We start from the raw sequence: 13,221 nt of genomic DNA, 5'->3' as shown, positions 1-13,221 counted from the left end.
CTCCTGTCGCGCCAGGAATCATACGCGAACGTGGGGGAACTCTTCCCAATCAGGACCCCCTCCCCCCCCCCGCCACCTCTTTCAGTCCGCGTCCACATCCACGGCCGAGGAGGAGGAGCCCGCACCCTTGGACTTGTTCTGCGCCATCAGCGCCATGCGGTAGGCCTGCGCCGCGTCGACCGGGTCCATGCCCTGGAGTAGGAGAAGTGCGTGCCCATCTTGTGCATGTTCTGCATGAGCGCGACGCCCTCTGGGAAGGGGTTGATCGGCTTCTTGGCCTTGGAGCGCACGAGCGCGCCGATCGCCGACGCGCCGGGCTTGTCCCCGTCGTGCATGAGGCACGGCTCCTCATCGTGACCGAAGAAGGAGGCCACGCCCACTGCCTTGCGGTCCGCGATCGAGGAGCCGAAAAAGGAGGCGAACGACAGGCCGAAGCGCGACTCGAAGGTGGAGACGGCGAGCTCGGCGACCTTCTCGTTGCGGCCGTCCGGTGAGCGCACCAGCCCGAAGCAGATGACAACGTTGCCGTTCCAGAGCGGGTCGACGAACTGCATGCCGTAAGCCTGGTAGGACACGTGGTTGGCGAGCGTGCCGCTGTCGTGGATGCACTGGCCGAACGGGTTGCCCATCGCCTTAGCGCCGGCCTCGCCGCCGACCAGCTTCACGAGCTTGATGAAGACCTCGAACTCGGCGCGCACGCCCTTGGACAGCTGCGTGCGCTGGAGGAGCGGCGCGTCGAGCACCTGCAGGCGGGAGGCAGATGGGGTGAGGGAGGCGCGCGGTGGGGCGAGAGGGGGGCGGCGGGGCGGGGCGTCGCGCACCACCGGGCTTTGGGAACGCGTGTGGCGGTCTCGCGCGCGCGTCTGTGGTGGGAGGTGTGAACGGGCCTATCTCACCGTCACTCCGCCAGCCGTGGCCGCCTGCTGGCGCATCATGTCCTTCCAGTACGGGTCGTCAAAGGAGGCCTTGCTCACGTGCTGCCGGCCGTAGACGTACCACAGCAGCTGCGAGGAGAGCGACTTCTCGGTCGGCGTGAGCACGAAGTGCGACAGCGGCCCGGACGCGTCGGTCTTGGTCATCGCGGAGAGCGGCTCGAAGGCGGCCTGCTGGGCCATCTGCCGCGTGGCCTCCTGCTCCTTGGCGCGTCGGCTGCAGCGCGCGCAGGGGAGGGAGAGGGCGTCAGGCAGCTCTGGCAGGGGAGCAGGGGAGAGGTGCGCGTGGCTGGGCCTGGGGAAGGGCCTGCCAGGGAAAGGGGCTAGTGTTCTCGCTGGCTCAGAGTGCAGACAGACGCGCGCGCGGGAGCCGGCTCACTCTTGGATCGCGAGCGGGTGCGACGCGTGCTCGAGGTCGTTCCTGACGTGTGCGAGCGCCTTGGTGGAGAGCCAGGTGCCGCCGAGCTTGTTCTTGGTCAGCTTCAGCGGCGTGTTGCACGGCTTGCCGTCCGAGTCGCGCCGCAGCACGCAGACGTGCGTGAAGCCCTTGGCGATGAGCGGCGCGCTGCGCCGCCCGCCCGGCAGCAGGCGCAGGAACTGCTTCTCCGTCCAGATCGCGGCTGTCGGCGCGCGCTTGCCTGGCGTGTTGGGTCCGACGTTGGACGGCGTGAAGGGGTCGTGCCGCTCCGCGGCGGCCACTGGCGAGCCAGGCGCGTCTGCCATTCGCGATTCTCGCGATTCCGATTCCAAATCTCAATGCCAAAATTAAGGCTCTGCATTCACGGCAATAGGGACACCCTTCCCATTCTGATGCAGCGTCTTCGTGCTGCCGGGCTCGCGCGGCCGGCAGCGGATGATCTGCCTGGGTATCATGACCTCCTCTCGGGCCTTGCTGGGCAGCCCCCCGGCCCGAGGGAATAGAACTACGGTTTCGTCCAGACCTGGGGGTCATTCTTTTGAGCAATAAGAAAAAGACCGAATGCGCGAACAGGGACGAGCGACCGATCGAAGAGGGACGCGCGAACAGGGCCCTGTTTATTGAGTTTATGAACGAGGTTTATCAGTTCAAATAAACGCGCGTTTAATTGAACTTCACGCGGGAGCGGGCGATCCTGTTAAATAGTCTTAAATAGTCGTGAACCAGGTGTGTTTATAAACTCTTAGTTAGTCCGCGTTTATAACATTCACACACTGAAGGTTTTGTAACGCGAGCTGTGCCACAGTGAAATGGCACTAGCCAGAGCGGCGTGTGACTTCTCGAGAAGTCACTCTCGTCTCTCGGTCCTAGGGAGAGACACTGGCCCACCGGGGCCGGCAGAAAAGTGAGAAATGGAGCGTTAGAGCAAGCAGGCGACAGCTCTAGCAGTTAGTTTTATTTTACTGGATGTAAAGCGGGAGAGAAGCACAGCGGACAAGCAGAGAACCGGCCGCGCCGGGAACGGGGGGTGGAGGGGAGCGCTATAAGGTTAATGGGTAATAGAAGAGCATGAGCCGAGGCAGACCACCTCAGCGACGGTCAATCGGGGCCACACGAACTTGCGTCCGTGGGCGCGTCATATGAGCACACCGCTCGACCCCTCGTCAGCTCCCTCCTGCTCCTCTGCCTGCTGCGCCGCGCCCTGCTTACTCGAGAGCCGGTGCTTCGCGGCAAACGCGTCGGCCTCCAGCTGCTGCTTTTTGCAGCTCTCTGTCAGCTTCTTGACAGCAGCCTTCATCTGCAAGCGAAGGGGCGGAGTCTCTCGGGAGGGCGGCTGGCGACCGGGCGGGCGCGCGCAAGCGCCTGCTCAAGGTTAGCCGTGAGCGCCGGCTTGACGTCGGAGACGGTCCGCTCCACGATCACCGTGCCAACCATCCGGAAGCACTTGCGCCCGCCCTGCAGCGGATCGAGCGCCTCGAGCACGAGCCGGTGCTCCGCCGCGTCCATCTCGAGGATGTTGATCTGGCGCATCTGCTCCTGGACGGCGGCGCGCATCTGCTGCAGCCGCATCTCGGCCTCCTCCTTGGAGAGCTGCTGCTCCTGCTCCTCCTCGGCCATCCCCGGGCCCTCTTCGCTGCGTGCTGTGCCACGGCCGCGCAAACCGGTGTCTGTAGAGGCTCGCGTCGCGCTGGGAACGCTCGCGATAAGAAAGCGGACCGGCTGCGTGACGGAGCGCTTCCCTGCGCTAGCCGCCTGTCATGGGTGCGGCGGCAAATTTCGCACGCTGTTCCACGTGAAGCCGGAAGACGGACCGGCGGCTACGAAGGTGGCTGAGGAGGTGGTCAGCGCCATCCTGGAACGGATTTCTGAACGGGTGGAAGGGGAAGCGGAGGAGGGGATGAGGATGCGCCTGTGCCACGCCATGCAGGGGCAGGGGGTGTTTGTGTGCTTTTGTTGTGCAGCCCCTGTGGTCCGTGAGAAGAGGAGACAAGGATACGGGGGGGCGGCGAGGGGGGGGCAGCCGTCGCAACAGGCGAGCGCACCCCGAGCCGGGGCGGCACCGGTGGATCGGCCGGCCCCGACGCGGATCTTGCCAGGAAGGGCACGAGGCAGCCCGATGAGGTTCGTGCCGGCGGCAGACAGAGCAAGAAGACGGGAGGGGGCAATTCGAGAGGCCGAGATGGATCGGGCGGCCGCGGCGGCGGGCGAGAAGGCGGTCCTGGCGGAGCTTAGGGCGATAGGTCTGTCGCTCGCGGCCAGCACCGGCGTTCTCAGGCCGGTGCAGCCGCGGGAAGTGCGGAGCCTGGCAAGACGAATGGTTGGCTCGACGGACCTTCTTGGGCAGGTTTTCCGGTGGGAGGGGGAGGATTACCTCGTCAACGACATCGCACCGGGACCGACACAGTCGGGGGAGCAGGCGATGAAGGCGTACGCCTGCTGTGTGAGGAGGCGGGTGGCATCGGCGGGCCCGCTATCCGAACACAACTCGGCCTTTGATATCCGGTCAGTGAGAGACCGAATCGAGAGGGACCGGGCGGAGGGGGAGGCGACGCAACTACTGCGCAGTCTGCGGCCTGATGCGGAGCGGGGGGGGGCGGGAAAAGGGGCCGTCGGCGAATCTGGGCCCTGCCCCCCCCCGCCCCGTCTCAAGGGGAGAACAGAGCTGTGGTCCCCCCGCCACGACCGGGGCGGGGGGCCTATCGATTGGATCTCTGATTGAACGGACGTCAGGGGCAGGGGTTTCCCCCGGGAGCCCGCCCCCCGATGTGCCGCGCGTCCTCACACAGCAGGGGTACGCCTTAATCGCTTGCTCGCTCGACTGTGTTGGTTCCAGCGCCATGAATCTCTCCGGCCGGCGAGGCACGGACGAGACCGTGTGTGGGGTCTAAGTGAGGTGTCTATGGACGCTCTCCTCACAGGCTAGCTGCCTACTGCTAGCCCTATCTCGCACTCACGGTCAGTGACACTCAAATGGGTGAGTGTTTGCGAGCAGAGGTGCGTGGGCTAAATCTAGGCCGCACGTCGTGGCACTATGACGAAGTAGACGTGCGGCCGCAGCGCGCCCGCCGCAGGCTCGGCGGTGCGCGCGTGTTAGCGACAAAGTTGCGGGTGGAGCCATGCCCGACTTTTCGAAGGTGAGGCCTCTGCGACGAGTGCCAGCCGCGCTGCGGAGCCACGCCCTTCGAGCCGCGTCCCGTCGGCACTGTCCCCGAGTGGTCCCGCCTTGGCGGCACACACTCTCGACCAGGACAGTCCGGCCTCCGGGAACGTGTCGCGCGCCGGCGACGATTGCGGCGTGGTCGTTTTGAAGCGAAGATGGCACGACCACCACCCTGCTTCGCAGACCGGGCAAGGAGGGGGCTGCTCCTGTTCCGCGCGGAACAGGAGGTTTCCCCCCCTCCCCCGGCCTGAGCAGCGGCGGATGGAAGGCAGCCCCTTGAGTCGAGGGCGGCGCTACCAGGTAAAATCATCACAGAAAAGAAATCGGGCGGTCGCAGATGTCGTCTGCGGCCTGTACGCTGCTCGCCACTCTGGCCACCACCGCCGCGATGCAGACCGGCCAGCGGCCCTCGCCGCCGCTCCGCGCCGCCTCGCCGCGCGCGAGCATGCTCACCAACGTCGGCGCGGGCATCTTTGCCGTCTCCGGCGCTCTCGCTTGGGTGGCGCCCGGCCAGAGCCTGGCCAATTACGGGCTCGCCACCGACGCGTCCGCTCTGGTCACCATGCGCGCCGTCGGCTGCTGGCGGATCTGCGGGGCGGCGGTGCTGCTCGCAGGCACGCGCGGCCCGTCGCATGCGGCAGGCGTTTCCCTCGTTGCCGCCGCCCTGACCACACTCGTCAGTGTCGCCAATTGGGACGTGCTGAGCCGCCCGCTGGGGAACCAGATCCCGGGCGTCGTCCTGCTCTCGATCCTTGGCAAGCTCACACTCGGCGGCAGAGTCGGACCACGCTGGGCGGCGGGCGTCTACCTGTTGCTCGGAGGCCTCATCTGGGCGGCGCCGACCTCGACGATCCAAGACGTGTACGAGATTCAGAAGCCGGTGAGCGACGTGGGCCGCTCGATGCTCTCGCTCTCGGGCGGCGCCCTCGTGAGCACCGGAGTCTTCCTGGCTGGCCTCGTGCGCGGCCTCGCCCTCCCACAATGCCTCGCCCTTACCTTTGCCACCGACGCGGCGCTGGCCCTCAAGTGGGCGCTGCTTGAGGTGTCTTCTCTCGGTGGGGCCAAGGTTGGCGGCTTCCTCTGGGCTATCTCCAGCCTTGCTGTCGCAGCACTCTCGCTTGCATGAGCCACCGCTCTCCTAGCTACTCATTAGGCGCTCTCTATCTCCCTCTCTCTGAGTTTCTCAGAGTCTCTCTCTCTCTCTCTCTCACACACACATTTTGCATGAAGTGCCGCACAACTACGGTACACGTGCATGCCCCGCTAGTTGGCCTGGGAGCCGCTCTCGCCACCAGTGAGGCAGCACGCCCCCACACATCATTTTCTCGTATCGTACTCGTACTCTGTGCCCCGGTGTCTCGTGCGGGAGACTCTGCGACTGTGTGTGTAAGGTATGCGCCACCTGCTGGGGGCTCGTTGCACGAGTATATGGGCCACGTCTCAAATAGAGGGGTTTTGACTCCTCTAGCTCTACCGCCGGCTCGCCTGTACCCTGTTGGGCCCCTGACGCTACCGACTACCCCTGGCAGCTCTAATGACCAGGATCAGTAGTGTTGTGATAGGCGCAGGAGCTGCCACACTCGCCCGGACCCATAGTCTGAGGGTATCCTAAAAGTTCGGCCGATTTGGGTCAAAACGCTAAAAGCACGCCCGGGCGTAGATTTGGGGCAAAACGACAAAAGTGGGCCCGCCCGGGGCAAAATGGTAAAAGTCGCGCGCCGCAGGCGCGCGCGAAAATTTTGGACATTCTGCTCTCCGGCGGCGCCCGCAGCGCGGTCTCCAAATCCTCGCTCGCTATAGCGGCGTGCAGCCGGCGGCGCAGCCACGCCTTGTTGCCCGAGAGGGCCTCGCCACGCTCGCCCAGCTCCTCCTTGAGCTCCACCACCTTCATCGCCACCAGATCCTTTTACCTTTCGCATCGCCGCCGCCGCAAAGAGCCCCGGGCTCAGCGGCTCAGCGCCTCAGCCTCGTGCTCAGCAGCGCCCTTATCAATGTGTGACAAACTTGTAGCGCTGCATGTGTTTGGACACACACCGGCGGGCGCTTTCGAGGCGAGCGGCATTTTTCTAGGCATAGTGTGCAGGAACTACTTCTGCCGTTTGCGGCGTTTGCGGGACGGATAGCTAGTACTTACTGCACCCGGCGCGCAGCGCCGAAGAAAAACTTGAAAAATGCTAAAAGTTGGGCGCTCCGAGACGACCAAAGTGGTAAAAGTCGCACTCTCCCCTGACCCGATCAAAAGCGTAAAAGCACCCGAGGCTCCAGAAACCTAACCCTCAGACTATGCCCGGACCCTAGCCCGGACCGTCCCCTTCTGGGGCCGGTTCTGCAGCCCGCGAGAGCCGACAGCGGGGCCGTGCCGCGGGTGCCTACTGCCGAGTGCCACAAACACTGCGCCGTCCCGCCATCACCTACAGGCTGTCTTGTGTGATGGCTGGGATGTCCAAACGCCACCATCTTGGCTCTTGCGACCTCAAATCTGCGAGCTGCATGGGTGGTCCTGACGTCGACAGACGCCCGAGGACCACGGTGAAGCTGAGCCGGAACGCGTCGACAAGTCTCGCCTGAGCCCGTGGCGGTCGCCGGCTGAGTCGGTGTGCACGGGCCGGTACCTCAGGCGTCGCCTCCGCAGCCTCAGGTCTCAAACTCCATCACCTCCGACGGGACGCCTTCGGTGGCACGCTCGGCGGCGACTTTGTTGCAGCCCCACAGCGAGCGCGGCGTCGAGCCTGTTCGGTCTGGTCGGTTCGCGGCACTCACTGGGTGCCAGGGAGTGCCGCCGACACGCGAGCGGTGCCTCCTGGCAGCGCGCGCCGGCTGTGGGGCTGCAACAAACACGAGTACCTTCTATTCCAAAAGTTATTTAGTAACACCCCCCTACCGCCGCCCAGTGCGTGCTCCGCAGCTGAGCCCACGCACCCCACAGCAGCTCAGGGACACAATAAGCTCGCATACAAGTGCTGGTACGCACAGCTCGACGCGTACTCGAATGCTGCCACTGTCATTCTAGCTGGCGAGCGGCGGCGTCACAGCGTCGACTCTCGCATCGCGATGAGACGCACTGCTTGCCCCGACGCGCGCCTTGGTGCGCTCCTGTGGTGCAGGAGGAAGGCCAGCGGTCGTGCTGCGCAGGCCCGGCCGTCTGGTTGAAGGGATCAGCAGCTGGCGCTCAACAGCAGCGCTGTCGAGCAGCGCAGCTACACCACACTCCCGCCAAGCCACGTGTCATTTCGCGCCAAGATTTGGCGCCAAAATGGTACTTTAGTGTCCACCTAGCCACGTGGTCGCGGCCTGAAGCTCCAAGCTTCTGGGAGTGAGGTGCACACATCGAGGACTCCATTTGTGTGCAGGCGGCACCCTTCCGATCGTTCGCCGATGCACCGAGCCGGGGTCGTACTAAATAACTTTTGGAATAGAAGGTAACGCTTTTTTCGGACATTTTCGACGCTTTTGGCAACACAAAGCCTGGGACGTGGCAGCTCGAGATGCCCTGCCCCGGTCGCCTGTGCTCAAAGGTCAACAATGAGTCAAAAGATATCAAAGAGCAAGGGCGGCTTTGTCTTCTGCCGTACAAGCCCTCCCGGAGCCTACTGTGCGGTGTACTGACGTGGCCCCCACGCCCCAGCAGTGAGTGGACTAGGTCCAGCCCTGTGAGCCAGATCTGACGTTTTGTGACATTGCGTCAGATCCGTGTTTTTCTCGTTGTTTTGTCGCTCGCTCCGGCTCGCCATCTCACACTCTCGCGTCTCGGGTCCAGCCATGGCCAGTACCCCGCGTCTCAGTGAGACGCGTGGTACCATCCAAATAACTCCGGTCGATGGGCTCCAATGCGCTCAGCCTCACAGGAGGGACAAAACCACGCGAATTCTGCATGCCTCGCTTCGCCGCTGGCTTGACTGAATCAGGCAGCAGCAGGCTGCTGCTGTGGTGCGGCCCCAATACGCAAGCAAGTTAATGACTAGCAGCACTGCCGGGGGCATACGAGCCGCCACAGCCGGTGTGCGGCTGTGCACTGCCACCTGCCCGCGGCTACGCACATGTACATGCGCATGCACATGCACATGCACATGCACATGTGCGCTCGCATTGGACGTGATAGTGTCGTGCAAGCGGTTACTCGATCGTGTTCAACGTCGTTGAACAGTGCACATGCACATGCACATGCACATGCACATGTGCGCTCGCATTGGATGAGCCCTGCTGATGGACCTGCGTCGCCTAGCTGCACGAGAGCAATGCCGCAGGCGGCGGCCGTGGCATACACTGCGAGCACACTCGGTGCACAGCTGCGAGGTGCAGCAAGAGCACGTCGTTCCTGCCTCTGATGCCACCTCTCACGACTAGAGGATGGATGCCGCGCAGCGCCCCAAAATCCACCAGTGTGGGATTTCGCGCACTCGCTGGACTCTGAAAAGCTCGCCGACCCCTGCGGTGAGCGCTGTGGTCGCCGCAGACTGACACCGTGGAGGCCATTCCCATCGGCCAAACCGAGGACATACGGACAGTGCGGCAGCACCGCTACGCGATGCACCCTCCTCTTCCCTTGCACGCGAGTGTTCTCTGATTGTATGTGTGGACAGGGAGTGTCCTGTCCTCACGGCGTCGGCGCATGTGTGTGTTGTGGTTCCCAGTGTGGGGCCTGTTTGAGCGCCGACGCCGGGGTCGTGTGGCGATGTGCCTCGGGAGCTCCAGACGCAGCTCTCGGGGCACGCCAACCCAGGAGATTTAAAGGACCAATCAACAAATACAACCAACGATCAGCTGGAGAACTCGGACGCGATGGATAAGGCTGATTGGCTAGACGAGCGGCCTACCTCCAACGGGGCGGTCTGGATCACGGGGGATGACATCCTGCCTCCCGGCACGCCGGGAGGAGGTGGTTGCTCCGCCGCCGGACCGCCCTCTCCACCACCCTCGCCCAGGGATCTACAATGCTGTCTCAAGGTCCGACAGGTTCGGCACCGGGCACCGCCTCGGTATACAAAATGCGCCTGCGGGCGGACCCTCACAGTGCAGACGTGACTCACAGAAAGGAGGGTGTGTGACGTTCGTATGAAGGAGCAGAGACAGAACTTGGAACGAGGGAGACGGAAAGGAGTTGAGTTGATGTGAGGCCACTAACACCGGCTGGGCAGCCTGGACTCCGCGCATTCAGGCAAAGGAGGCTTTCAGGCCATCAATCAATGTCCTCAGGTTCCACTTCCTCCTTGGCTGCACGCTCCTCTTTCATCAGAGGCGACTCCATCTTTGCACATGGCACGCCATCACTCTCTTGCTTCACTGCCTGTGCAGGGCAGTTGGGCGATGCAAGCAGCAGGAGGAGGCTCTGGTTCTCCTCTGCCAGACGCTGGTTCTCAGACACCAAGCGCTGGTTGTCAGATGTAAGCGCCTGATTCTCCTCGGAGAAGGAGTGGTAGAGGGCATGGTAAGCAGCGTTTGCCTCATCTGCAGTCGTTTGCAGCTTGGAGTTTGCGGCAGCCAGTGCAGCCTCAAGCTGCTTGATTTGCAGGGAGAGATGTGTGGAGTCTGCCAGTGCAGCTGCCCCATCGGGCTCAAGGCCAGGCTCAAGCTTACGCTGCAGGCCAGGTTTTGTTGGCGAGCGTGGTGAGCCAGCTGACTGCTCAGAGGGCTTGTGAAGAGATGCTCCCATACGAAGCTTTGGCTGTACAGCCCCTGTGTGCCCATTGGCGCTGCGCATGGAGGCCAAGAAGTTGGCATCCTCCTCATCTGAAGAAGTAGTCTCATCGTCCCCTTCAGGCAGACGGTGTGCCTTCCCCTCTGGCATTGTGCCCACTTGTGCATGATGCACCTGGCTGTCCTCTGGGCTGACGCATGGCTTGCTAGCCACACAAGGGTCCATGCCCTCGTTTGCAGGCCGGTGGGCAGGCATCAGAGCAGGGGCCTGATCTGCAATGATGGGGCTGTCTGCCTCTCCATCGGTCAAGCATACCTCCACCTCCTCCTCAGAGTCAGAGACATCCTACGAGAGGAATGTGCAGTGCATGGCATGCACTTAAGACTATGTCAGGGACATGCTAGCTACTGGTACTTGTACTTGGCATATGTAATATGGTACGGGTCCCAAGTATGGGTGCATATGTGGGGGCGCACCATTGAGATGTCCTCCAGCTCAACCTCCTCCTCCGCCTCAGGTGCTGACACAGAAGCTGGCTGGGTCTGCACGGCAGGCTCGAGAGACTCTGGCGAGTCTGAGGGAACAGATGGAGGCTCAGGTGGCTCAGAGGGTCGCTCAGGCTCAGGCGGCGAGGGAGGCTCACGCTCAGGCGGTGGCAGTGGAAGCTCTCGAGGCGGCTCCAGCATTGGCTCGAACGATGGTTGCGATGGTCTGCTGAGCTGAACAAGAGAGAGTGCGCCTGTCTCCTCGCTTGAGGGCCTCAAAGACTGGGGAGAAATCTCAGGCTTGAGCGACTTGTTCACACCCTGCGCGCTGTTCACACCATCATGACCCTCCTTCTTGCGCTTCCTCATCTGCTGCCCTCGCTTGGCTTTCTGTACCCCCTTGAACTCCTCACCATACAGTGGGTGCTTACTCCTGGATAGGGGAAGGGGGTAAGGTTGGAAGGTTGAGGTCTCGGTGATGGAAGGCGCACTCCAGAATGCACACCCCTGCTCCAGGAGCCACTTTGAAGCCTTTGGGGACATGAGCAGATCTGCAAAGACGCCACGCTGCTGATCATACTCATCCACCTCATATTCAGCAGCTGTGCCATCGTCGTGACGAACCTTGATGCGGTGCACAAGGCGCGGCATCCCCCGGTAGGTTGACCCGGGAGCGTCGCAACTCCGCCTGGTCGTCTCGCAGAACCTCTCGATCATTGCACCCGGCGGGGGCGAGTCTCGCGAGAGCTTGCCGGCGGGCGCCACATCCTTGCACATGACGTCCCCAGCGTCCTCGGCGTCCTCGTCATCATAGAGGGGCATGATGCCGAGGCTCTCCTGTTGCGCCCAAGGCGGGCACGGGGTCAACGGGACCATCAAGGGACGGGGTCAGCGGTGCACACATTGCTGGCGCGTGCTCTACCCACGGGCGCGACCGAACTGGGGCGTCGCCCATGCCCATTTCGCGCTGACCCATGGGGCGTGCGTGGTGTACCCGGGAGAAGCGGAAGAGGGTGCGCGCGCTCGTGTTGGAGGGCCAAAGCTCGCTGGTGAGGCGGGTGAGGGAAACGCGCGCGGGGCGGGGACGCTCTCTCGGCTCTCGCCCCGCGGCAGCACCGCGTGGGTTGCTGGCCTTGCGGGGCCGCTCCCCCGGCACGCCCAGGCAGGACCGCGCCCGAATGAGAGAACTTCAGAGCGTCCACAACCGACGGACGGTTTCCCGTTGGGAATCCTTGGGAGGGATCGCGAAAGATCGCCCATCGCTGATTACAAAGATGAAACAATCGACCGGCTGAGCCACTGCGCACGCTTTTGACCGATAGTCGCGAGACGTCCGAGGCTCCGAGCCCGAATCATCAATGCACGGTTATCGGTGTTAGCTGTCGGTAGTGTCGCTTCCCAATGCCTGCACGCAATCTGTGCCTACAGGCCGCCTACAAGCCGCCTCATGCGAGAAAAAAGAAACAAAAATCTCGCTCACAATTGCGTGACTGCACGTTGCTCTCGCGGCGGAGGTCTTCGCAGCGGAGGTTCCATTGACGATGAAAGACAATGAGCCGTCGCCGCTGGTGATTCCACTGGCTCCCGCCGCACTTGCACGCATCCTGACCACACGTCAGCCCACGCTCGTCGTTTCCGGCAAGGCCCAGACCAAGCGGCAGACGAGCACACTCACCGCTCGGGCACTGCTGCCGGCACTGCCGGACACAGGCAGTGGACGGCTCCTCCACGAGCTCGTCCTGTCGCTGCTGCACGACGACACGCAGCAGAGCGAAAGCAGCCAGCGCTCCTCGCTGGCGCTCTCGACCCACGAAGAGGTCATCTTTCCGTCGCTCGCCGACGGCTCAATGAGCGACCCGGCACTGCTGCTGGCACGTGTCGTGGCCCTCGCCGCGGCCGCAGCGGGCTGCGCTTCGCTCGATGCCGACACGCCGCTCATGGATGCGGGTCTCGACTCGGGCTCAATCCCGCACTTTGCCGCCGCCCTCTCGCGGCTCTCACGCTCGCTCGGCGGGCCTGCCTCGGTCGCAGCCACCCTCGTCCTCGAGACGGGCACCGCTCGCGGCCTCGTCGACCGACTGAGCCGCCTCCGACTGAGCCGCCTCGCGCCGTCGGCGTCAGCGCCGACGCCGAAGCCGCAGCTGGCGTCCCACCCCACGCCAGGCCTCGAGCTCCTGTCGAGCTGCAGCGCGGCACGCTGGCCGGGAGACGGCGGCTCTGGTGGCTCTTGTGGCTCGCCGCTCGGCGCCGGGACGACGCTGTACGCGGCGGCGGCCGCCGCGTTCGACGCCATCACCTCCCTGCCCTGCTCGCGCGCCACCCTCTCCCCCGACGCCTCCCTCCTTCTCGGCCTCGACAGCCGCCGCCGCCCCTGCCTCGAGCACGGCGGCTTCCTGCAGGATGCGGAGCTCTTCGACAACGCCTTCTTCGGCGTCGCGCCAGCCGAGGCGAAGGTGATGGACCCGCAGCAGCGGCTGCTGCTCGAGAGCGGCTACGAGGCGCTGCACGCCTGCGGCCTCCGTCGGCCGCAGCTGCTCGGCTCCTCCGTCGGCGTGTACGTCGGCCTCTCCAATGCCGACCACGCGCCCCTC

At 63.9% G+C, this 13,221-nt stretch overlaps 2 protein-coding genes across 2 annotated transcripts; one reads left to right on the top strand and one right to left on the bottom strand.

Moving 5' to 3' along the window:
• Positions 1-2,405: 2,405 nt before the first annotated feature.
• On the bottom strand, positions 2,406-2,994 carry EMIHUDRAFT_355993 (hypothetical protein). The gene is made up of 2 exons (XM_005769157.1): positions 2,713-2,994; positions 2,406-2,647 (listed from the first exon to the last, which is right to left on the bottom strand). The coding sequence occupies exons 1-2, from the start codon at positions 2,965-2,967 to the stop codon at positions 2,486-2,488; spliced, it is 417 nt and encodes a 138-aa protein (XP_005769214.1). The 5' UTR covers positions 2,968-2,994; the 3' UTR covers positions 2,406-2,485.
• A 1,853-nt stretch (positions 2,995-4,847) lies between these two features.
• Positions 4,848-5,636, top strand: EMIHUDRAFT_210324 (hypothetical protein; the record flags this gene model as incomplete). Its single annotated transcript, XM_005769156.1, has 1 exon — positions 4,848-5,636. One exon carries the CDS (start codon positions 4,848-4,850, stop codon positions 5,634-5,636), a length of 789 nt encoding a protein of 262 aa, XP_005769213.1.
• Positions 5,637-13,221: the final 7,585 nt, after the last annotated feature.

The sequence above is a fragment of the Emiliania huxleyi genome, assembly GCF_000372725.1.
Source record: "Emiliania huxleyi CCMP1516 unplaced genomic scaffold EMIHUscaffold_43, whole genome shotgun sequence".
NCBI lineage: Eukaryota > Haptophyta > Isochrysidales > Noelaerhabdaceae > Emiliania > Emiliania huxleyi.
The sequence above is the reverse complement of the archived record's forward strand: the minus strand, read 5'-3'. Positions and strand labels throughout refer to the sequence as shown.

What these genes read in the sequence shown, in the direction of transcription:
- EMIHUDRAFT_355993 (XM_005769157.1), bottom strand. Translation starts at nt 2,967, where the DNA reads ATGGCCGAGGAGGAGCAGGAGCAGCAGCTCTCCAAGGAGGAGGCCGAG. An exon ending in TCACGGCTAACCTTGAGCAG is followed by an intron (nt 2,648 to 2,712) that starts GCGCTTGCGCGC and finishes CTTCGCTTGCAG; the next exon opens with ATGAAGGCTGCTGTCAAGAA.